The sequence below is a fragment of the Gavia stellata genome, chromosome 13, assembly GCF_030936135.1.
Source record: "Gavia stellata isolate bGavSte3 chromosome 13, bGavSte3.hap2, whole genome shotgun sequence".
NCBI lineage: Eukaryota > Metazoa > Chordata > Aves > Gaviiformes > Gaviidae > Gavia > Gavia stellata.
In genome coordinates, this window is record NC_082606.1 from 11328514 (window position 1) to 11355170 (window position 26657).

General features: G+C 38.0%; 1 protein-coding gene across 1 annotated transcript; it reads right to left on the minus strand.

The window, feature by feature from the left end:
- Nucleotides 1-246: 246 nt before the first annotated feature.
- SCG3 (secretogranin III) lies at nucleotides 247-26657 on the minus strand. Its single transcript, XM_009811061.2, has 12 exons — nucleotides 26573-26657; nucleotides 25825-25877; nucleotides 25220-25265; nucleotides 24910-25125; nucleotides 23712-23854; nucleotides 22372-22533; nucleotides 21871-22048; nucleotides 19817-19933; nucleotides 8076-8159; nucleotides 7336-7464; nucleotides 4685-4765; nucleotides 247-504 (listed from the first exon to the last, which is right to left on the minus strand). The coding sequence occupies exons 1-12, from the start codon at nucleotides 26655-26657 to the stop codon at nucleotides 386-388; spliced, it is 1413 nt and encodes a 470-aa protein (XP_009809363.2). The 3' UTR covers nucleotides 247-385.

Consider the following 26657-nt stretch of genomic DNA (forward strand, 5'->3'; position numbering starts at 1 on the left):
TGCATCTATAGAAAGACAGTGGAGTGAGAGCAAAAAGATGTAGCATTAAAAGAACTTTCCATCAGAAATGATTGGTTTACCTACAAAAGTAAGCCAAATACAAATAATAAATCAAAGAGAACATTACATAAATAGTACCCTGTCAAATCAAATAGAGATTGAATGTCAGAATTCGGCATTTAGGGTTGTTTTGCGAGTGTAGGAAAATACAGTATGCAGTCAGTGTACAGAGCACTACAGCTCTTCATTTCTGTCTAGAAAGTTGTCAGTACAATGTAAACAGGGCATTTCTAATGATATCCTCAAAAAAACAGATTGTAAGTCATTGAGCCAGGAGTGGGGGAAGCTATACTAGTTTTCTACACGTTTGGCAGCCACTAGCTTTTTACAGGCTGCCATATATGCGTTTAATTACATCAGCCTCTTCCTTGTCCAGGATGCCCTTGTCCACATAAGCATCAGCTTGCTGATCAATGAAATCTCTCAGCTTTGAAAGATCATACTCTGAAAAAAAAGAATTCATTTGCACAATGAGTCATTGCCATTATACTGCTTCAGCTAAGAAACAATGTCATTGTAAAAGTTTATCCAACAAATGCACTTTATCCAACATGAAGGGAATTCACTGCAAGTGCAACCTGTGAAAACAATTTGAAAATCTTTTTACATGTTATGGTGCTTTTATGATTCAAGAGGAATAATCATCTCTTGCTCTTGATTGCTTGCTGGCAAATGCTAAAGTAAGAATATTTTCTGGTCAGAGGTTTGATGTTCTAGTCTGCATGCAAAAGCTGTTGTTAAAACCCTATTATTTTCACAACTGTCATGGATTCATAAGAAAGTATTGACTGTGTCCTATTTAAATCCCAGTAAAATTCTCACTTACTACAAGCACCTGTAGTGAAAATTCAAGAAAGCAACTTCCTGAAAATAAATCAAAAAATAGTTATTTACCTTGATACAGAACATAATTTTCTGACATGAAAAATATTGCAGTGAGTAGTCTTTATGACAGTGTTAGTTAGTGTCAAAGTAGTCTTTGACAATCTTTGTATGTCAATCTGCAATACAGTGCTGAAAGACCCTTTCTCCTTTTCTGATAGCTGGTTGCATCTACACAGCATGATTCACACCATATACCTTAAATAGACTTTTCCTATGCTGGAAAACATCACCGTTTTCCATGAAAAGAATTCTACTTTCAAATGATGTAAAAAGGTAACCTATTGTGTAGTTGTAACTCTGGCAACAGACCCAGTGTATTCACACATAAACACAATGCAAGTTTCAGTTACATAATTTACTGCATAAAATGTAAAGCTTAATTTGTTAAAATGACAAGTTAGTAGTCTGGAAAACATCCATGTCTTAAGGGTTCATACTAAGTTAAATGAATTAATATCTTTCACAAAACCAGATACATCCTGAAATTTTCAGTATAAATTACTTGTTCCACAGACAGAACTGATTCTGTAACGTACTCCAATGTATATCACCATAGAGCAGTAAGTGGAAGGACCTTCTTTCAAACTGTACATTCTTAACAAAACAGACAATAATGACTTTCTGTCTTGTTATGGTTGAGTGACTAAAATTGGATAGAAATAGAAAGACATTAAGAAGCACATTAATGCTTGTGATCGTTTTTGTAACAGCATAAGGCAATTTCAAGTGAGTAATACGGAAAACTGATATTCAAAACTCCCTACTCCTGCAGAGGTGTTCTCTCCACATCTGAGTTAATAGGAATTTTTCTATTTGCTGTACTGAGGCCAGGATTTCACCTCTGGTCTGTTACCAGCATTACTTAAGAGAAGGTAACCTGTTTGTCTCTCCATCCTATCTGAGTAATAGGGACAAATAGTACCTAGCAATTTAATAATAAGGTTGTGACATTTAATTCATTTTGACAGAATGAGAGTCTCCAGTGAAAAATACCATGGAATGGAAATGAATGAAACAACAAATACTAAATTAATATTCACGTTAAAATTCCTGAGCTTATTTTTCTTCTAGAATAGTATTTACAACTCTAAGATCATTACGTGGAGGTGTGGAGGTTTAATTACTAAACATTCTGTATGAGATTACAACCATTAAGATACTATCCAATTCTGACTAATTTGTATATCTCACGGCAATTTATTTGATTTTTTCCTAGAAATTGAAAACTGATACTTATTTACAACCTACTAATTTGGGCAAGTAATTAGAAAAATCAGCTTTGGTTTATATTCACCACAACAGCTGCAGCATTACATTGAGCTGTGAAACTGCTACAGTAAATGAAGTGAGGTCTTATTTGCATATTCAAATCAAGCCACTTGCCATTGCAGTTAATTACAGAATTTACTTTCATTCCTAAATGGCTACTGTTAGTGTTATGAAACTATAAACTACCTCAGTATTTTGTGAAAAATCCAAACACGCTATTTGCACGTATTAGTTAAATGACTCATGGTTATGTTCTCTGGAGACTAAACGCAACAGAATACCCCGCAGCTGACGTCTACTGCTGGGAGTGATGTTAATTTACACAGGAGAGGAGCTGGTCTGAAAGAGCATTGGTTTCAAAGATCAAGCCAGGTCTGGGAGATACTAAGGATATGCCCACAGAGCCTATATATTGTATATATGCAAAACAAACTTTGGACACAAAAGCCAATCAGGCCAAAATCTAGGCTTTTGACATGTTTCTCTTTAAACCATCCAGACCACTCAAGTTTACTTGCCTCCTTAATAGGGAATTGGTATTTTTAAACTGGGAAAATGCAAATTAACATTTCCAGGGTCATTAGTCATTGAATGAATAATAATTTCTACTGACATTCATATGAAGTTAAGGATCTACAAGCATTTGCCTGAAGGAAACTTAAACTTCTTCAAGTATATTCAGTGAGTAAAAGAATCCATGAATAGGGGTGGAAAAGACTGGCCATTTTAATACACAAATTACTTCGTGAATCACTTTTCCGCTAGCTCCCAGGCGCTAGCTGGAAGTGGAGAATGATTGATGAGCAATATCAACACCACCTAAGCTTGTACTGAAGGAACACAGCACAATGCATTCACGGTTAGATAAGCTTACCCTGACTGCACTGCCTTTAACATCATCCCAGGAGAACTGAATTAGCATTTTACAAAAATAAAAAGTATGGAAAGGCACGATAAAGATAATGTATCAGAAGAGTAAGAACACTATTCTAATTTTATCCAAACTTACACTCACTCTAAGGCCCATTTCCATTGCCAGAGGACAATAAAGATATTTTAGTGCAAATGAAAATCCATCAACGCAGAAAGCGTATATCTTAATGCATTCACAGGCATATAAAATACTATTGATCTGCAGTCACAGCCATTTTCAGACTGCAGTAGTGCAGAGGAAACGTTACTATGAAGAGGAGTGAGGGGCTGCCCACTCAGTATGTGTGATACAGAGAAATATTCACACATGACTGAGATCTAATTACTATAATAAGTACACCAATAAACAGAAACATTTATTAGAATTGGCAGGAAAGCTCTTGAGCAAATATGTATGTCTGTTGCTAACTGCCATCGCTGCCATTGTGTGGAAACAATTTTAAGAGGGAAAAAATCTAAAAAAAAGGCCTTCCTATTACGGAGTGTCTATATAGGAAAATGAGTGTGTTGGGCTGTAGGCATGCACTCGTCTCTGAAATGTAATTCATACACACTTCAACTCACAGAAAGGGTAGCTAGACTACCCAAGGCTAATCTCATCTCAGATCCCTCTCTCTTTGGCTGGTGCAAGAAGGATCGTTCTCGCCAGGCGCCAGTCATGCCCCAGGGATGGATCCCTTGGCTAGGAACCTTCACTTACAGGGCGGGTGATGGCAGAAGACCCAGCAATGGCAGACAGAGGGGATAGGAGGCTGGTTTTATGTGAGATCTTGAGGGCAAACATGATATGGATAAATAAAGATCTGAAAAATATGATAGAAATCCTGCTGCTGTTAGCTCCTTCCCTCCAGCTCTCATACAGCCCTGCCTCTGAGGAAGAGTCAAATGGTGGGGCATACCCTGTGCAGCTGCTTCAGTCGCCGCTCCCCTTCTACACAGCTTTGCATGTGCGAGCTACAAGTCATTAGAGTTTATTTGGGCTGTAATCCAATATATTACAGTGCTAGTGACATAAGTTTGTATCTTAACTATTTATGGTTATGAAACAAAACTCATTGCTATTTGTGATGGCATGCACAGTGCTAGCCAGATGCATCCAGACATTTAAAATACATTTACCCCATGTACAAAATCGTAATTAAAAGATACGTTGAAATACGAAATGAAGTACTAGACTAAACTGTGGTGACACTAACTGTACTGTTACCTGGTGACACGCAGACCACCATGACTATCTGGACAGCACATGACCAACTTCTAGCTGGTTAGTCACTGTGTGTTTTGTGGCCAAGGGCTGTTTGAGCCAGTTTACATGAATTTGCCTTAGTTTACTATTTTCATTCATTGATTTAACTTTTACATGACCTGTATTATTTAACTCTAACATCACTAATTATCACTATAATCTAGATACACACAGTTTCACATTATTATTATTTAACTTATTACATAATGCTAAGTTATACAACACAATTTAAATTACATGCTTTGTAATATATATGGTGCCCACCCCAATGTCAGGCTTTTTACTTCATACCTTCTTTGTTACCTTGTTTGTTGTGGTTTTTTAGCCATTCTATGTTCTTCCTGATTGCTTCCAAATATGCCTCAGCTTTCCCTAGAGGAAAGGATGAGAGAGAAATCAGGCACTTACATCAATGATTGATGCAGCTTGCTTAACCGAGTGAAGTTGGTCACAGTGAAGGCAGATTAAAACTATTCTTAGTTTCTGTTTAAAAGCTCAGTCCTGTCAACTTTAGTCAGGCCAAATTCCCACAGATGGCTAGCAGGTTTTGTCTGTGCAAGATTAGTCATCCACAAACTTAGGATCATGGCTTTTTTGATCTGTATACATAACTTTGGTGGTATCCACAGATACTGCATATGTGGATTAAAGGCAACCTGTAGCTTTTTGATCATAATTGTTCAGCAAAGATGAAGCTGTTAAGACAGCAAGGAATGACTTAAATAAGACTGATAGCTTTGAATATCTCATATACAAAGTGTTATAAAACTCCTCCATTCAGTAGTACTAACAGCATACAGCAAATCTAAGATGGTGATATTTTGGAAAGACAAGCTGAAATACAGCTACTTACATTTACCGAGAAAAAGGATGTATTAAAATTACCATGATAACTCCTTGTTATAGCTGAAATTTTAAAGTGATGACTATTTTTGGACCAGAAAGCACACAGGCCAGAATTAGTTCAAGGATTACCTAATAAGGCCCCCAAGGAAATATTCCGGCTAATGGATTTTGAATTCTTAACTTGGCTGGAGCTTTATTGATGTAATGTTCTTACATTTGTCAGGAAAAAAAACCCCTAGTGTGATTAGCATATAGAAGGCTACTACTGCCAGCTGTGCATGTCTGGTCCCATTAGTAAGTGAATACAGTATTAGATATACTGTAATTTTTGAGATGGGAGTGCAGAGTTAGCTTTACAGTAAGTTACTCTGTGAAAGAGCAAAGGGTGTTGCATGATGAGACAAGGAACTAAAGACTGAACCAATTCAAATTTCTAAAAAGCTATTGGGCTGAACATTTTTCTGAAGGTAAAGGCAAATAACCTCAACCAAACTGAACGACAAATCTTCAATAGACAAGCGAAATATGTTATTTATCACTTCCCACAGGTATTGAGGCAATTTTTCTTTACTGTGAAATTAGAAGTCATCTTGAGCTATTTTCCTCTTCTATGCTCAAATAACCACTACTGGAAAAAATGCCACCTTCTATCTGTGAGTGGCTAATAGTTCATATGTCTGCACTGGCCACAGGAATGAACCAGGTGACCAATGAACTACAATCTCCTGTAACCTTGATTACTTCAATTTGTTACCAGGTATTTTGCAGTGAAAACACATGCATCCAAAAAAGTACGAGCACAAACTAGCATCAGTGCAAAATAGATTATAAGCAATTTTTTTAAACCAACTGACTACAAAATATAGATGCTTATGCTGAATCCTTAGCAATAAGAACCCACTGAAAGGTTTCTGCCCCAACAAACATCCTCCTTCAAAAGTTCAGCATTTGCTACCTGACAAATCTCCCATCTATACATCACTTCCTAAGAAAGTCCATCAAATCTAGTCAATAAATTGCTGGTGAAGAAGTTTTTTGTGTGGAGGAGGGAGAACTTACTCTGGAGATGCAGCTAGACTGTGGAACTCACTCTGTCAAAAGACACGGCTGAGCCTGAAGCACTATACTGTAACTGTCACTTGCCAAACTAATTTCTCCAACTTGCCTTTCCCTCGGTAAGTTCTTCACCCACACACAGACCTAGAATGAACCCACTCTTGTCTTATAAGTTTACACACCAACCACTTCAACTTCTAAGATTTACCTCTAGTACAAGCTGAGAGAGACAAAAAGTTGTATTTAAATATTTGAGAGCTGTACTGAACACCACAGAAATGCTTGGTTATACAAGATCAGCTCAAAGTATAGCAGAGCTTGTCTTTGGGACACAGGCTCTTAAGTATAGTGTAAGGAGGCACACTGTCTGCTGCAGATCTGTTTTGAGATATAGCAGCTGATTTGCACCCCATGGAGAGAGCGACTTCAGCTAGTACAGTCTAATGTAGCATGGCATGTGGCATTATGTGTCATGCTGAGGCACCTAGGATAATAAAAGTGCTACTGTGCTAAGTTTGCTTACTGAGACACTAACTTACTGTAATAGGTTTTCAAAATTATGTAAAACAGGTTAATTGCTGATGACCCTTAACCTCTGGCAGCGAGTAATGCAAATTGTTTCACTTCGCAGAACTTTCCAGTACCTTTCAGTACCAGCTTGTTCTAATACAAACTAGAGAAATCCATGGGCTCACTCAGAATATTGAATATCCTGATGATCTGATTTCACTGAAAAGCATAGATGCAAAGAAGCAAAATCTCTCTGCACTACTGTGTCAAAATGCATTTCATATTGCTCTCAAAAGGGGCTATGAATTCTATGAAAGGTTATGGCCTTACTCAGCAACGGATATAGATTCATACATTTAAAAGTAAGCAAATAAGTACACGTCCGAATCAACCTGTTGTGTGCTGACTCCCAGTAACTATAAACTGAAGATATTTACGCTAACACAATGAAAAAAACAATACCAAAGATAGGAAAAGATTTCAGTCACTTGGTGCGTACATGTGTGGCAAAAGCAATGGCTATTTTGTACCTCTGGGCTCTTCACTGTTCCCTGCTGCATTTTGTTCTTCATTTTTTGTAGAATCCTTTGAGATTTCATATTCCTTTTCCATTTTAGCTGCTTCTTCCTTCGTACTGTCTGCTTCTTCACTACTCTTGTCTAAAGAAATAACAGTAAGAGCAATTTTGTATCAAACGTACCAAAAGCACTTCTAAATCACATCAATACAATCTTTAGGAAGTAAAACGTTTTGACTGATGATTGAGGAAGAACCTCACTGGAGTCTGGCTCAAAGTGGTTTCTAAAGTTCATCTCTACCCCAGACCTCTGGAAACAGGAATGCCTGTTTCTGCTCTTACAAACAGTAGCTGAATACAGGTGACTAAAATGCAATAATATGTACTTCATAAAGGCACATTCCTTTGTGCAGAGAAAATTTATAGGAAATTTGTATTCACTAGATCCGAAGTTGACAAAGAATTGGTTTTTTATTATTTAAGTCTTAAAAAGCATTGATACAGCTTGCTTTTGTATATGTGTAATGTCCGGAGTCCACTGAAGAAAAGGACAGTGAATATACTTCTCAATGTCTGGACAATTAAGTAAAAATTCCTCTCTTGTTGTGTGTTTAGACATTCAAGCTGTGGCTACAGGTCCTTGAGGGACTGTATCTTTAACTAGCAGTCTGGCTTCTAAAGCAATTAGCATGCTTTTCACTGAATAGGTTAAAAAATGTGTTATTCCAGGAGAGAAAATTGTAGAATAAGTACCTGCTGGTAGCTTTGTTCTGGTTTTAGTGGAAGGGTTCTCAAGCTTCTTCTTTGTCTGCTCAGCTATCATTGTATCTAAGTTTTCTAGAAATCAAGGCAAAACAAAACCAAACCCCAGTTATTCTTCAACAGATATGATGCAGAATCTATACTATATTCTCCGCAACACCAGTCTGAATGGTAAGTAGAAATCTAAAAGAACAGTCTTCATCCTTGCCTCTGAAGAATTAATGCAGAGCCAACACTAAAAGAACAAACAAATAGCTATATGGAACTTTGCTCAATCTTGTTAAAAAAAAGAACAATTAAATCATGAAAACAGGTGTACTAAATAGAGCCAATATTCATAAAGACAGTAAACATATATTCTAATGATTTCAGTCACCTAAGTCACAAAATATAGGTAACTATCTGTAGCAACTTATTCTGATGAAAGCAATAAATGGATTTAATTAACTTCACAAAGTATATAAGACTATGAAATATGTGCTTCATCCTCGTGGGAAAATATCATCCCAAACTGCTTATCTGTCTGGATTTTATATGGTTTCATTGGAAAAGAAGTTTAATAAAAGGGTTAAAATTATATTTAAATGAAATAAATATGTAAATTGAACTGATTAAAACAAATATTTTTTAAAGTTGCTGAGGTCAAGCATTTACTTGAAAACCCAGTAGACAGCCGTGGCCATGTATACTGCTCTAGAAGTCTAGAAAATGTTTTTCTATGCAGATTTCAGGGCTGAACTCATCTAATTCCAAAGTAAAAGCACCTTTTCATCAAGATGGGTATTTCAGATATAAACATTGTATGCTTATGTGGGGAAAAAACCCAACACTTAATAGATATTCACAAATACAGATCATCATAAAATCTGCCATATTTCCTCAGTCATACTATGGATATGGTGTAGAAATTTCTTTCCCTTTATCAGTTTTTTTTAAAGGTTCAGTTAAACATGGACCCAAAATTTGATAGATGTCAGCTAGTTGGTGGGGTATTTTTGAGAGACTTCATTTTGAATTGTCACTATTCCCTTTCTATAAACAGCTAAAATATTCAGTATGAGATGTAGTAGCTGTGGCAGAATAGATATTATAGGACTAGTAAATATTTTAGATCATATCTTCTGTGTAAGGCCAACATTCTATCCATCAGCCGCAAGCATCTTTTTCCATCAGAAAGATACTCAGCACTGAAACCTAAAGATTAGATTTTTAGCAAGCACATTTCTCTTCATGGCAGATCACCATAAGCAATTCTGCCTGCCATCTGATGAGAAATCCCATAATCCTGTCTGCCTGAATCATCTATATTTTGTTATTTACATAAAATTAAAATGTAAGCAGTTTTTGGTGGGACCCTGCCTGATTGTACCTTGTCTATTCTACACCACATTATGGGTTTTTTGTGAAAACTATTTTCATTTGGTGCATATCCTTTCAATGTGATTTCTGACCTTGCCATATGCCCTAAACTAAACAGGTCTGGGCTGGGTTACAAGCTGGATCAGACATACTGATGAAGAAAAAAAACAAGCTAGAATTATAGTGGTGATATTGATGCCTCACTAATCACTTGATCCAAAGCTTACTGAAAGGACTGTAAACATTCCTTTCAGCTGAGCTTAAGATACTATTTTTTATCCTGAATCAGAACCATACTAGTATTCCAGCAGGAATATAAGGATTTCTCTGTTGCAAGAGGGACAGTTTTTAGGATAAGGTTATACAGCTAAGAACTTAAAAACCCTTTGTAAATTCAAGTAAATAGATTATTCTCCTTCACTAATTCATGCAAATGCAAAAATATTGCTGATTTTAGACCTTAATCCAGCAAAATCTATTAAATTAGGCTTAATTTTAAGTGTAAACATAGTATTTTAAAATAAATAGGAATATTTAAATGTTTAAAATGCATTGATTCATAACTGCCTTTCACATTCTGTCTTAAAAGTATCTGCATTTAGGCACTGCTGCAGTAAGCTTGTACTAGCAGAAAACAAAATGACTCCATCACAAGACGGATTTATAACCCGCTTAGATATCTTTAGATTTGAATATCTGCATACTGATAATATTTCCAAATGTTTTGTTATGTTGATAGACTGTAGTGTTTAAAAGTTGTACAGATATCCAAACACAGCATGTGCTACTGAATGCAATAGGATTTATACTCCTCCATTATTCAGTTACTTCTATAAATCCCATCAGGAATTCTACAGTTTCTCTGAATCTTTCGATTTGGCTAACCATTTCATTTGAGTTCAATATATGAGTAATAAATAATATTTAGTAGTACTTTGTCAAGTACAGTAACATGGTAATATGCATTGTTTTCCAGCCATATGCATTGAACAGCTGCATCTGTATCTGAAGTATAATACGCCAATATTGACCACTAATGATCCAAGCTTTGCCACTAAAGCCAGACTGAATATGATAACTATATTCCACTTTCAAAGCTTTATTTTGTCAATAAAGATACGGATAAGTTTATATGACAGGCCTTTTAATAAGGACTGCATTTTACAGGAGAAATACTGAAGCTATCTTGCTAGCTGGATGGCACATCAACATGAATCTCAAGATTTCACAAGCAGCTGTATTTTCTGTGTGACAGACAGGAGTTAACTATGTAAGCCTGTTCATGTTTATGGGGATTATCTGGTGTACCTACATATATATCATAAAGAGAATGTTACCGGAGAATCCCAGTTCTTCTTGAACAGGATTTATTGCCCTTTTTTCCTCTTCTGATTTAACGTCTTTAACAGCTGGTATTGTTTCAAAACATGTTTGTACTTGTCATATGTGGCTAGGCCAGGGCTGAACAATGTTTGCTCTGCGTTGCACTGATGGAGTGAGTCATCTTCTCAACTGAGATGTGCCTGGCCAGCAGCTAAGCAACTGCATGTCGTATTTGGAGGACTAACAAGAATTGATTACTTTTCCGGTATCGTTCCCCTAGCAACGTAATTTTTACAGAGGAAGAGTTCAGAAGGTACTGACCTTTCCACAGAGCCGGCCACTTATTTGAAATAGCACTAATTAAAACAACAGAACAATAACTACTGAGCTAATGGAAGTGACCTACGTTCGTAAAATAGGTCACTCCTCCGGCAGCCAGCTTTCTGCGGAGCTGTATAATCTCATCACTCGAACCAGACACCAGGAGTCAGATCTGGTTTCTGCCTTGCCTCACTTTCTAACTTGCTCTTTGATCTGGGATGACTCACTGAAGCATTCATGCTGCAGGAGGGCTCCTATTCTGAGCAGGCATTCTGAGACATCCTAGGCTCAGTTTCTACAGGCACTACACACCGATAGATCCTATTAATTGCATCTGAAAATGCAAATCCCCAGCACTTTTGAAACTCTGAAGTCCTTTGAGTTGGGCATTCAAAAATCTGAATTGCATAAAAGCAGAATGCTTATCTTTACTCTGGGAGAATGCACTGTGGTAACACCCTTTAAATCCATGGAAAAAAATACTACGTGAAAAAACACTACAAATTAAATTACCTTGTTCTTATTAGAGAGGCGGAAACTAACGCACCCATCTGAGTAGTTAACAGAATTGGTAATGGAAGCCTGAAATGGACCCTTCTCTATACACAGACAGATTCACAGTGTTTTCTGGACTCTTGCAAATTTTCCTGCAAAGGGTTTTTTCATCTGCATAATTGTTTTGCACCCAGGAAGCAGTTTCACATTCTATCCTCATCGAATTGACTGAAGCTGAGATTTCATGTCATTGAACTTCTGTAGAAAGACCTGCTTTGCAGTTCCGTTTTCATACAGCATAGAAAGGCTGTTTATTAAAGGAGAAAAAGGGGTGATCATGGTACCTGAAATCAATCTTAATGATAGCTAAAAAATGAGTTTACTTAATGAGTTCATACACTACAGCAGCTTCAGCCGGAAAGCTTTGTGCTGATGACTGCTTGTATGAGATGCACATATTTCAGGTATTAAAAAAGCACAGTTCTCCCAGGGGTCTTCTGTCTCCTGCAGCAGATGATCCTTAAGAGCTTGCAAAGCCTTTTTCCATCTGTGACCAAACTCAGGACATCTCAGCATTTGCTTGTGACTGTTCTGTGGGGAATAGTGTATCTGATTAATTCTTTGGCCAAATCCTCCTTTTAGCTTACATGAGTACAGGTCCAAGAGCTGTCAATATCCACTATATTTTCACCAATGTAGCCAAAAGCAGAGTTTGACATTTAGTCAGCTCGTATATGTATCATGCATATGTCACATAAACTGCTTAAACTGTGACAAACAAGAGAAATGCCTCCATTGTGGAATTACAGATGGGTCTCACCCTTGCAAATCTCCTGTTCCTTTCCAACTCCCTGCCTTACATGGCAAGAGATGGCATTTTCTTTTTGAAACTTTCTCTTTGACTGATTTGTCATGATGGTGTGTCTGAAGCCTAATGCTGCCATGAGGAATGACATGTCAGATGACAAGCCCCAGGTAGTGCATCAACTGTAAATGGATTACAGGCAAGATGGTCAGAGTGATTTGACATAAAAGAGCAGCAGTATCACTTGGCAATCAGATTAAAAGCAACGCAAAAAGTAAACTGCAATTAAATAGATGTGTTTTGAGATGAACAAAATTCTGACCAAGTCTGCTTTATTGTCCTTACTAAATTCCCTACCTCACAGACTATTTCTCAGATTTATCCTTTCAATATTCTTTGCATTACTCCAGGTCTACTAGAGCTGTGTGGTGCAGTCCTTTCCTAATCCTTTCCCATCCTGAGGCTGCTACATGGCCTGTGCACACATTTTAAGTATTTTGACAGCATGCACTTTACAAGCACGATGGTTTGGGACTGAAGCAGCACACAGCCGCCTCTACTGCAGGAGTGGGATGGAGCTTAGTTTTTAAAGTTCAGTGACACCCTCTTTACCCTGCACCCACATCGTCATCTTAAATCATGGTCTCAGTGCTCAGCTGTCAACAGAGAGATACTGAATTCAGAAAGTAAGGTGGTTTTATGCAGCTATCAAATTCAGTGGGAAAAAATAAAAGCATTGCCCTCCTTTCCTTAGAAACACAAACCACTTGGTAGGATGCAAAACCTAGATTTTCAGGAACTGAGCAATATACTTGTCAAAAAAGACACTCCGAGGAGATGGGGATTGCTTACAAAGCATCCAGCTGGGAAAGCGTAGAGGAGGCAGTGAAGGGAAACGGAAGAGGAGGCAATATATTTGCAAGAAATAGCTGCAAATGTAAAGGGTGGATATTGATAAGCGAAGGAATGAACTGTAATATAGTCATTTTGGTTCTTGTACACATTATTTGATAGTCATGTAATGTGGTGGGAAAAAGAATTAGTAATACTAAAACTACTGGATCTCTCCCAAAAAGGTATCTGAGAAAATTTAGATCCTATGGATACTGGAAATAGTATGCTCTCACACATATTGAGACCCTCAGGTGATGCCCATTTTACTGTAGTGTGTAGTGGTCCTGTTTTTTAAGAACTGTGAGGTTAGCCATCATAGACTTTTCACACCATAGCTACCCCTTTTTTTTCTATGCAGTGAGAGTCTGAATGGGGGAAAGTAGGAGATAAGATCTAAGCAGTGAGAGCAAAAATATATTCATGTGTTTGTGCAAATGCAGAAGGAGCACGGGACAGACATGGATGAGGCGTGGGATGAGGCTACAGAAAGAAAAGCTATGAAGCTGCAGTGGAGTCTGCGATCAACACACTTCCTGGATTCCAGTCTTGACTGGGACCTTTGCACACTCTCTGTCCCCACATCCTTTCATCTTACCTCCATGCAAATTCATCTTGGGTTTAACTGTTCACATATACTTTACACCATCACTGCTGCTCCTCAGTATTTGGCCCACTACCCCCATCTGAGGTGCCCCTGATTTCTGCTTTTCAGATATGTGAGAATCCTTGATCTTCCTAAGAACAGTACAGTATACTGGCATCTATGTCACCTTAGTTCATCAGATACAAAATAAATAGCAGAGAAAAGGGAGCTGCCTGAAATTAAATAATTCCCACTGGCAGCTGTATGCATCAGTCATATGATAAACTAATACTGGGCAAGGAAAATCACCAAAGGGAAATTCAGATAGGGAAAATCAATTAAAGATTGTAATGCTTATGAAGAAAACGTACAGTAGCAGAAAGACCCCTTTGAAAAAAAAGGACATTAAAAAAGAAAAAGAAGGTATTATGCATGAACAGTTCCCTGAATGAAATACTGTCAGTGCCCTTCATCTCCCAGGTCAAAATGAAGGAAAGAACAAAAGGTCCACACGACACTGTCCATTTATCACTTGCAGCCTCTGGCACTGGTTTAGCCACACCTTCCCTCACCCCTTTCAAATCACACAGTCTGCATCAGGGAGCATCTGCTTCTGGAGACAGTGAGCAGGGGAAAGATGATGCCAGTCTGTGCTGTGATCTGCTCTTTGCCTCACACTCTTGGCTCTGTGCCTGTTCTCGCCTAACTAAACAAATACCAGGATCAGACCTTTGGCCTGCAGCATCTGTGCTGATGAGAACTTCAGGGATTAGTCACAGTATTCAAACAAGTCCTTCTCTCCCAAGAAAAGGCCAGATTATGTCTACTATGCATTGGCCTACATGGGGGAAATTGCAAGCTCTGCCTTCGTCAGAAGTGGAGCTGTTGAGGGTACCAAGCGTGAATGTGAGAGGCAGAACAGCTATTCCATATTCCTTAGCATGGAGAGGCAGGGGCATGGTAATCAACACAGGGGACTTTCTGCCTCTTCTATTTCCCCTGGATTTATTTCATGCAGCCTCAGTCTGGCTAAAAGAGAATATTATAGTAAAACAATATCCTAACAGTAACTTTAGAAAAGGACCAAACTAACGAGTGTACGTATACCTCGGCAATAGCTCACCAAGGAACCATCCATCTCCCTATTGCTAGCATGCCTTGCAGTTTGGTCTTCTTTCCAATTGTCCATGAAGAACAAACAATGAGGGGGCAGAAGAGGTAAACAGAGACATCTGTTCATGCCCATTTCTAACCAACACAATCTCCTACTCAGTCACGGGGGAGAGCGTGGATTCTGACAGTGAGTCAGAGCCAAAGGGAGGCGGTGTGAGAGGTGGCTTTGGTTTGGTCTATGGAAGGAGGCAGCTGTGACTCAAACACTGCATACTGATAAGCTGGACCAATTTCTCTATTCTCCCTCCTAATTAAAGTGGGGTTTGCTCCCCAACCCGTCTGCTGTGGGCTGTGTTTTGTACACTGTGGCTCCAGTAAGCTAAATGCTCCACTACGAGGAGGTGAAAAGTGGGATCCCCCTCAGAAAGAGCAAAGCTACAGAGTGCTTGAGCTTAATTTTCTTCCCACTCCTTTGACTCTTTCTTTTCTCCAGTGTTGTTCAGTTGTAAAAGATACAAAAGCCATGATTTAGAAACTGAAACCAAAATGACCAACCTCAAGCATAAGATGCAATAAAATACACATTATATGGAGTATCATGGTGAAGCTTCTATGTATCTGTGAGATAGAGAAGTACTGATGGCAAAAGTTTGTCCGAAATGTACTAGTCCATAAATGAGAACTCCACACAAGAATACAATGTGCACATAACTAATTTACATTTCTAGGGTAACAGTTCATTGGATAACACAACTTTCATTTGGTTGGGGTGGCAATGGATAAATTTGCTACAAATCCACTCTTGTAAGCAGTGTACAGCAGGAGAATATAATCAATGTACTGTGTAAAAAGAATTCATACATACACACCAGTGCCTCTTAAGAATTTGTCTATAATCTCTGAAAGCTCTCTTTTTTTTATGGTCCACTAGCCTCTATTTACAAATATTTCCTAGAATGGTTATAAAAATCACTCATTATTTTGGTCTTAGTAGTGGGAGATGATTTACAAATGTATCTGAACAAACTGACAGAAACCATTTGTTCGGGCTTCTAAGCTGACAACAATATTACTAAAATAAATGTATTACAAAACTACAGTTTAGTTTACGTAATTACTATAAATAGAGTTTTTACCAGGATGGTAGTGGTCTGATATACTTTCATTTTAAAATTAGCTAGATAGCCTGGCATACGCAGGAAAAGTCACTCAGCACACAAAAAATTCCTTTTCTTTGTGTGGTGTAGATGAAGCTTTTCTTTAATATTTATCTGGTCTGTGATAGATGGCTCTGACAAAAAAGCCATCAGAGTGAATCTCCACCATGACACTACTCAACAGACAGAAGGAAAATGAAGGAAAGTATGATATTATTCACAAACTAATATTCAAACAGTACAAGTATCTATGCAACGCATTCCTTATTCTGCTCTGCTGAAATCAAAGTGAGTTTTGCTGTTGTCTCAAACAGCACTTTTTCCCTTGAAGCACTCAGCACCATGAAGGATATAGTCCTTTCAGTACTGCATGGAAAATTCAGTAGCAGCTATTTATGCAACAGAAATAGTATGAATGCCATGAATAATGAAATATTTTATGCTGAATCAGTCATAACTTCTCTGAAAGCTTCTTGCTGCTTTCCGCTGGTCATTTTGTGGAGGGTTTCCAACTCTTTCATTCCACTCTGGCACTGCACCCTTGCCAACAGCAATCATTGTTTCAATAACTGTCCTAAGTCCCCCCCAATACTCAACCTGTTCAGTGATAACAGCCTGCGCCTCTAGCAGGCTGGGGAAAGCACGGAGACCTCAGCTGTTAGGGCAGCGTTTGCTGGATGCTGACAACAATCCACAATAGGTGGGTAAGTTGATACCACAGTTGGATCTAATTCGCAAGCCACCTGTGTAACTGTGATCCTGTGCCATATGATTAATTACCTTACGCTTTCTGTACCAGCAACGTTTGTCCATTCTTTTAATTGCAAAAACAATTTTAATGCAGCTTTCAATCTTCAGAGGGCAGATAGGCTTTCTAGAAAGATTTCTGAAAGCCTTTGAACAGGCTAGAAACATATCACAAGGCTTTCACTCCACAGAAGAATTTGCTCCCAGTACACCAAAATACAGCATTCATAGTTAAGAAAGTAAAGAATGATAGAAGATAGTGGCATTTTGCCACCAGCAGGGCAATTATCAAATATGATGCATTTTACTGAACACACATTTTATATCAGTTTGTTACAGCCTCTCATTATTGCTTCCACACCTATACTTTCTGAATACATACTGTAAAAGGTGGGCAGTACTTTTTCTCCTCTTTCATATATAAGAATACGTTGGTTTTGGCTTTCTGGGTTCTGTGTTACAGATTATATTTAGCATATGGAAAGCTTTTAAATACGTATTACATAATATTGAATATGTGTATTAAAACATGAACTTCCTCCTCTTCCTTGCATTTGTATGTGTGTGCTTATGTGGTTTTTTTGCACCACACTGCAGCTAGGTCCTTTGTAACTTAAAGCTAAGCCTAATAACATCATTCACTGCAGCAGCAAGATACTTTCCCCTAGAGTAGGATACAATGATGATGACATAATGCTGTGGTTTCCAAATCCCAAACCAGCTGTTACTGGTACATGCATTCAAATTCACTGTCTCTGCATCCATGTGAAAGGCACAAAAGCTTGTGACTTGATTCAGTAAATGATTTATTATTTTCAATGTATAATTCAGGGACATAGCTAACGCATGGCTTCAGCCACAGAGTGAGGAAAAGTAATTTAGGCAGTTTCCTACCGTAATAGAATAGAGAAAGGATGTAATCCATCCGCACAGACCCAGTAAGTATTTTCCACCAACTAGCATCGGATCTGCTCACTGATTTTGGACTGAGGGAACAACTAAAAGCTGTCAATTTTTTTAATTGTGTCTTCTCTCTGACATTCATACTAATTCCTCTGTCTGCTATAAATAAACACAGCTGCGCATCAATCCGCTAACCCAAACTGCACCAAGAAACACAGTACCTATTCAAGTATTACTGGGTATATTATGTTGTAACTTTTAGTTGAATAAGGGTGGCAATAATGCTGCCATGCTTATAGATTCTGTGAGAAGCTAAGGTTCTCCTGTGCTTGTTGTTCTTGAATATTTGAGAATATTAGTTCAATAAATGAAGGTCAGCTTTAAAGACATTTCTCAACAGCAAGTCTAAAAAAAGAACACCACAGAAGCAACTTGAGACCTATGAGAAAGCTTTTTCCACTACAGTAAGTTGTTTTGATGGAGTACAAAATCCATCTCTGCATAAATCACCCATTTGCAAGGCAGAGTCTGGATACATCAGCTGATAGCCTTACTTTAAATCCAGACTAAATCAGACCTCTGAAACTCTTAACCTAATCCCTGCCCTCTGTACTATGTCATCATGGCAATTTGTTTCCAGGGTTACAGTATTTATTCACTCAAAGTGAAGCCAATGTGAACAACTGCCCTGAATTGTAGTAGGAAAAATGCATCCCTAGTGTAATTCCATTATCTGAGTGGTCTTGCGTCAGGGATGAATTTAGCCTATTAAATTTTGGCACAACACTATCAGTGAGGGCAATATCTGCTCAAGCCATATTATCTTCATTTGTAGAATGACACTGAAACCACTATGCTTGTAATCAACCATTTCTTTATGTGCATCTTTCTTTAAATATACAGGCAGCCAATGAAATAATGAGCTAAATCATAGCATAAGTTGTCCAAATACTCCAAAATTCAAGGACTTCTACAGAAAATAAAGGGATCATCTTGGTCAGAGATATAATGAATTCTTTAGAGAGGAGGTGCAATCACGTACTGAATGTGAATCATTATCCACTGGATTTTTTGTAGCCAAGGAATTGATAATCAATCTGTACAGTTATAGTTGCATCAATCAATTATGTATCTGCAATGGCCCACATCAAACAAGCCAGCAGATGTCATGAAAGAACATTGCCAGTCCTATCTCTGCGACAGACTGATTTATTAAGCTGAGAAATTGCCCTGATGTAAACAAAAACTTTTCAGGCTAACCCAGACCAGGAATACTTCAGAAAAATGAAAGGGTTGTGCAGAGCTTATGCAGATAAGCCCTTCTTCTGTAGCTCTGCTTTTTTAATTACAAAGGCTATCAACAGTTAATATAAAAGTGTTTGTAAAAGCCAGGAGAGGTGTCTGAGAAAACAAAACAAAAGAAAACACCAAAACCAGGCTGTTACAAAATCCCTCTTCAGGAAATTATAACAATTTTACAAAACCTGCATAGCCACAGACTCTAAAATGGGTCCAGGAAAGAGTGCTTCAAAAACTACTCCTGTGCCAATATGTAACACTTCCCATAGATGGAAGGAGTTTTACTTGGGAGAAAGGTTCTCTCTACTCAGCATTAGGTTCTCTCTACTCTAGCTACTTACAGGTGACAGAGTAAAGGTGCTGAAGTGCTGGATTCTTTTTGGAAAATGCAGGTACGTGATCCACCTCAATATAACTGAGCAAAACACTAATCTTCCCCTGACATAAAGCCATTGAAATCAAGTGTGCTTTACACGTGTGAAAGTGGAATAATCCTCTAAATACATATCTGATAAATAACCTTTCCTTCATTAGATGGAAATATTAAAGCAGTATGGAATTCAACATTGCTATAATGAATGATCAGTCATTTAGAAGTACAGCTTTAACATTTTGAATGAACAAGTCTGAAATAGGACTCATAAGAGCAAGGAAGATGAGAATATAATTATCACTGTTGGTAGAGTAAGAACATAGCATTAATAACACTGTTGCATAAAGTATGTACTCTCACCCAGATAGGAAACTCCTTCTTCTGGTGTGATTGTTCCATATTTAACCATCATCTTCACAAAATCAATCAGGGTTTTCATGATAGTTATCAAGGTCTCTTTCTCTTTCGCCTCAGTCTCTGTGTGAGGGGATAAAGCAAAATTAGTCAAAGACTTCAAGCAACTCGGAAAAACTCAGTTCTGCAAACTCTGCACAAACATCATGCATAAAAAACGACCTACTCACTAAAAAGAAAATGCTGTGCTGGATTAGCAAAGAGAACTCATATATATGTTTCCCTTTAAACTGTTCCTGCAAAGTACGGCTGAACATACTTTAAAACTTCAGGGTTTGGTTCTTCTTTATAGCTTTTTGTCTTGAAGTTCTATGTTATGGAAGGCAAATGGCATTAATTCCATTTTACAATAAAAACACTAAACATACTGAGATGAAGTGACTTGACAAAGTTCAAATTGCTGGTCAGAGGGCAGATATAGGCAGATTTTTCTACAGTCTCTGTCTTTTTCTTTCATTTATCTATGACCTACTTAGTAGACCAGTCTGGCTCTGTATGAGGAAGATAGCTCGGAGATCCTTTCTCCTACAAGATCCATGAGTTCAATGACAAAAATATAAAGTGTCTCAAATGAGATTGTTACTGTGCACAAGACCATGACTCAGGTACTGGCAAAACATAATATTACATGGTTGGGAGGATCATGACTCCAGAATAGGATACGAACAATGATTTTTCATTATAAAAATCCATCTTTCTTGCCCATATGTATCTCTGACTATCTTCACGATCACTGCTTCTTAGCTTTCTTTTTCCACTGTGTTTATCTGCTGAACAGTATTACTGCTATTTCTGCATTAGCAGCATGAAACTCCCCCATCACACAGTTACACAAGCTCTTCCTGCACCCCAGGTTGTCACTGAAGGACCCAACAGAGCCAGGGACATTGTCAGACAGGGACAGTCAGAAACATACTCCCAGCCTTGGCAGAGGGCCAGCCCCTTTGGAGAGCTGCTGAATAGTTTTTTTATTGCTGCCTGCAATTTAACACACATCTGTAGGATGCAATTGAATCCCCTCTCCCCCAGCTTGATACAAGCTGGCAGGTGAACAGCATAAAGCAGGAGACAAGGCAGATATGCGCACCCAGTGGGCTGTGGTTCTGTTTGCCTGATAACCCGTTAAACCCAACATGCCTTTCTGCTTTGTGAGTAGAAAAAGGAGAAGAACTAGAATGCAAAACTACCATAGGAAAATGAAAAGAACAGGAAGAAGAATATGAAGTTTGTAGATCGGACTTTTGTAGAGCAAAATATGCTGTCAGGTTTTTCATTCTAGCTCTCCACACAGGTGTTTATGGGGACAGTTTGAAGCAAGATTAAGGCTCCTGCAGGACAAGGAATCTACAGAAGAAATCGTTGCTGACTGTGCTGGAAAGAGGAGAAAATATGCTGGCTGCAGAGAGTGAGAGTGGGTGTGTGGTAGAGTGTGCTAACAAAGGGGCTGTGGCAAGGTGCCACAATCTTGCCTGCAATAACTGGAAGGCAATGATGTCTAGCACCGGAATAGGAAGAGACGTGCAGAGCTTTCATTGCAATAAACAGCAAACCTGTGGTTTGTGAAAAGGCTGGGAGGCTCAGACTCATTTACTGGTACCATCACTGTGAGGATTCTGCTGTGGCTTACTCGTATCTCTGTTGGCTTAGAAGACATGGATGTTACTGGAAGGATGTCTGGAGAAAACAATTTGCCAGTTTTTCATCATGCCCTTAGGGGAATGAAAAGAATTCAGGACTCCTGGATCATACAGCGCAAGATGGGAAGGGCTACCTAGGTCACACAGTTTGCAGTTCTGAGTGCTGTTCCTCCTGATGTTTTGTCGTACTCACTAATCAAATTAGCTTCTGCTATACATCTTGAGAACATTTTTAAAGCACATGGTCTCTTGCAACTAGGGAAGCTGTGGGGAAGGGAAGGGAAAGGAGTAGGAGAAAACAGAAAAGATCTTAATTTTCTATTTTTTTTCCTAAATATTCCTGCAAACACATGATGAGCTCACCTGAGTTGAGACTTTTTAATAGTGCGTAAAAGTTTGGAAAATATTGGAGGTCTTCGAAATTATCTTCGGAAGGCAGCTCATTTCTTCTTTCCAAGATATTAGATGATGACCATGTGTTATCCAGTGTATCATCAATTTCTCCATTAATGAAGCTATCCTGATCAGCTTTGCTTGGTGTCTCCACAAAAGACATAAAAAAAATAATATCTATAAGCACATTGCTTTTGGTGATAGAGTTAATAGAGCAATAAATAGCATCATAATCTTATGCCAACATTTTCCTCATTACGAGGTGAAGACTACTGTTTTCTCAAAGTTATTTCTATTTGATATCTGGCTTAAACCTCAGAGTAACTCACAATACATTTTTCTATCTGATGGAATTTCTTTAAGATCACCTTTAGTTTCCAGATTGAACTAATTATTCCCTAAAGCAAAGCAGTGTATTGGTCTACTTGTACCGTTCGGCAAGTGAGTCAAAATGATTAGCTAAGAAATTACCATTCTTTCCTGTTGCTTTTCTTTTGTATCACTGTCTGCTCTGCTTGGAGGGTAATCAAAATCTTCAGACTCCTTCTCACGATCCTTCGCTTCATTTGCAATTAGCTGTTGTAAAACCTCTGCCACTTCATCTTCCAGGGTATAGGCCTGACTCTCTGTGATCTGTTAAAATATTTGTGCGGAGTACTTATAGAATATTGTGGTTTTCCTAGATTAAACATCAATATGAAACCTGAGCTTTGTAAATAGGTTGCTTCAAATATATTTGCTTCAAAGCTAAGCACAGGCAAATTAGGTGTAATACCTTCACTGATACGTGTGTGTATATGTGTACACATATAGACATATATACATGTCTATATTTATATAAATGTATATGTACACACATACAAACACACATCAAATATGTGTGTATACATAAAAACCACCCACCCATACATATAGCCTCCAACAGGAAAACAAACCCATATAGGGCTTAACACAGTGGTCCAGCTTGAAAGATGATGCTGCAAGTGTGGTATACCCATATGCATATATGTGTGTTTGTGTATATATTTATGTGTGTTCTGCAACATAACTATGTACAATTGAATAACTACAACGGAATACAGTAATACAGAAAGGGAAAAAGCAAATAGCTTTGTACAGCATCATCACAATGTTTTCTCTTTGCTTCGCAACAGCTGTCACTTGAACGAGAACTCTGCCATGCAGCTGCCCCACAGCTCCCTTTGTAATCAGTGGGATTCAGCATGCAATAGCTAATTGCAAAATGTAGTGCAGAAAAGGTTAGTATTTTAAAATATAAGGATCCCATATTGCAATGGCTAAAACCATTGAGACATCCAGAGGTCAGAGACAAACCCAGTCTTGCTAAAAATCAGTAACAATGAGAAATGTACCCTCAACTAACCAGCATCATTCTACGTCTGCTGATGACAATAATTAGTAGGTGGATAGGAATGAGCTCAGACCTTTCCCCATAAACATCCAAAAGAAATTGATAATACAAAAGACCTCAGTGAGAATCAGAAGAGAAATTAAAGGAAAAATGAGGGCAAACGTGGGAGTAGTACAATCAGCGAATGTTTTCTCAACATCAGAAATATGCTGCAGTTTGGCCTGTTTTGTTGCAAAGCCATCACAGGAACAACAGTGTTATTGCAGAACTAAACCAATGTGCCCAAATGAGTCAAGAAGCTTGCCGAGGGCCTGAATCCCATTCATTTTCACTCAAGTCAGCATTATTAGCTGGACACGGCGTTCATCCAAATTGTTTTTTAAAAGAGCATTAAACCAACCCACAAAACAGCTAAATGAAGTATTAACAAGATACTTACTAGCCCCAGATTCAGAAGTTTTGAAACAATCTTGTCAAACACTCCTCTATCATTTTCCTCATAAATTCTTGCAGCAATTTTTTGAACAATGTCTTCAGCAGTCAAAGGAGTGCCATCTAATTGATGGAGGCCATCTGGATCATCTAAAAGGATTACAGTTTAACTGTGTGCTGACTGTCCTAACTCATTTGGATCAGACATCTTGTAAAAAATATCTGCCCAAATCATTTTCTCTTCAGAACAAAACTTTTTAGACACATTAGGAATATACTTTGATACACACTTTGGAATCCATTACATCAGTCCCAGTGAAAAGTTCTTTGTGTCCATTTTCCACATCTGAAAAATGTCTTTCTGACTGGCTCTTTTGAAAGAGCAGAGATGAATGCCAGGAGCATACTCTCCTGTTTATAGAAAAAAATGTAAGAATGAGAGAATACTGCTCACATATCTGCTTATATGCATCTTCCTGGTATCTACTTTCATCGTATGGCCACTTAGACAAAAACAGGTCATGTCAAACAGCATACTACCTTCTGCTTAGATTTCAGCAAATGAAGTTTTAATTATGTAATCATTACTTATGGCAAATAATATCATCATGACCAATGGGAAAGTGAATATGATGAGTAAGCTTTGGTCTGTGATCAGCGTACTTTGATATAATTAAAAATATCCTGAGCTAAATGCTGCTCACAACTCTCAGAGGACTCACTTAAACTACAAGTCAATTAACTGCTCCTGTAGTAAAGGCAAGTATTCTTTGGCCTTTGGTAACTTCTTTTAGCTTTGTGATGAGGACAATTATCTAACACTGCACATAACATTTGAAACAAATATATGTGATTTAGCTCTCTATAAAAGTGCTTCTTCCTTTCCAACCAGAATAAATATATTTTAATTTAAAAATATGTCCCATTTTCCTTCCATCAAATCTAAATTGCTAAAAAACATAATGCAGATTACACAGTTGGGTTTTCCTCCACAGAAGAAGACTGTAAAAATCAACAGCAATTCTTTTGCATTGTGTTTCAAAACCTAATTGTAATACAACAAGCTTCTACAACTGGAAATAATTGAAATTGTACTCCAGTAACAGACAGAGCTCATATTTAGCGTTGAGTATAACATTCATGACTGCAATCAATTTGCAAGAGAAGTCTAACCTAAAAGTCACTGAAAGATGATTACAGAATACCTTGGAATTTATAATCCAGTCCACTTTTAGTGGAGTCATAGTCATCCACAAGCCTGCGGTTCTTGGTGGAGTCTGCATCATCAATGGCCAGTTGCTGTTCATACAAAGAGCTTCTAATTGACTCCCTCTCCTTTTCATTCCTCTCTCTTTCTGCTACTGATTTTAGCAGGTTCAGGTCATCAACAAAGGAATAATTCTTGAACTCTGGCTTATTTTCTGGAAAATATATCAATGCACACATGACATAAAATCTTACACCTCTTTGAATACCATTATGCATATTGCTATAAAACCAGGAAAGATGTTTTACCTGTGGAAGCTATTTTCCTATTCTTGTCTGCCTCAGCTTCAGCAATCTGATATACAAAAATAAAACAAACAGACAAACAAAACAACAAGCAGGCAGAAGGAATAAATACACTAAAATGTGGGATCTTTTAATTTATCAATATCAGCAGAAGCCTTAGTTCCTGACCTTCACTCTTAGTAAGAAGTTTGTCTTATAAGTAGTACACGATTAAGTGCTTGGCACTTTTTGTGAGTCCCACCACATCCTCTGATCAGAATCAGACATTACGAGAAGCTGCAATAGACTTTCCATTTTAAGATAAATGCCAGTTACATTTTCTTTCTTCAATCCAAGCGCCTGCTATATTCCCATAGGATGTCAATACAAAGGGGTTACACACCTGTGAGCTGTTGGAGCTAATGACCTGCTTTTGGAATGCTAGTTCTTAAAAATTATTGAAACTCTATTTTGTACCCAACCCCATCAATATTTACTTTACTGACAAATCTATTTTTAACTCATTTGTTAAGCCATTAGGATATTCATGGATCTGGTACCTGAAGGCTCAAAATATTATGAGAATACCAAAACTAAAAAACATTGTAAATATTTTTTATTTCACTTACCTGTTCCTCCAAGGGTCTTTCTACACTTAATTGTCTGTTGTGTATAGCTTTATCTAGAATAAAAAAACCACACACATATATACTCAGTTATATGATGCACGCGACTACAAAGAAACAGCATATTTTTTCTTAATTTATAGTTTTCTGCCATTAAACATGGTGTCTTAAATATGATGCAACTGCTAGTTCTTGTAAAAAAAATTCAGTCTTCCTAGAAGAATGAGAATACAATAAAAAAGTCAAACATTTAAACAAAGCATAATTGTTTGGGGCAGAGGGAGAGGTTCTGTAAAAGGTGTAATAGAAATACAAATACAGACTCAGTAACCCCTTTCTGATGAGAAAACTCAAGAACAAATTGGGGGAAAAATGCTCTAAGAGATTGACTAAAATAGCAATAATCGGATTGACACAACCAAGAGATTAAAAATCTCTTACATCCAGAATACCAGGGCAGATAGGGAGCGAGAGAGACTCGTGCAGAAACTGCTGCAGAATGGATGAAAACATTGCTTGGAAAAGACTAACAAAACTCAGAGCTTTTCCCTCTACCAGCACCCATCTCTTCACTTTAATATTAGATTGCAACTTCAGTGATCCAGCGTCTTGCACCAGGAATATTGTTTCTTTAGGGTCTAATTGCTCTTAGCCAAGTGGAAGGAAAGTTTTTACTTTGCTCTATCTATACCCTGCAAAACTTTCCCCATCTCGGAGAAAACGGAGACAATGTGTTAACGAAGGCGCCTACCTTTCCCCCCGGGTTTCGGGAAGCCGTGCACCCGGCTTGCCAGCAGCGACAGCACCTGCACCACGACCGCCAGCTGCAGAAACAT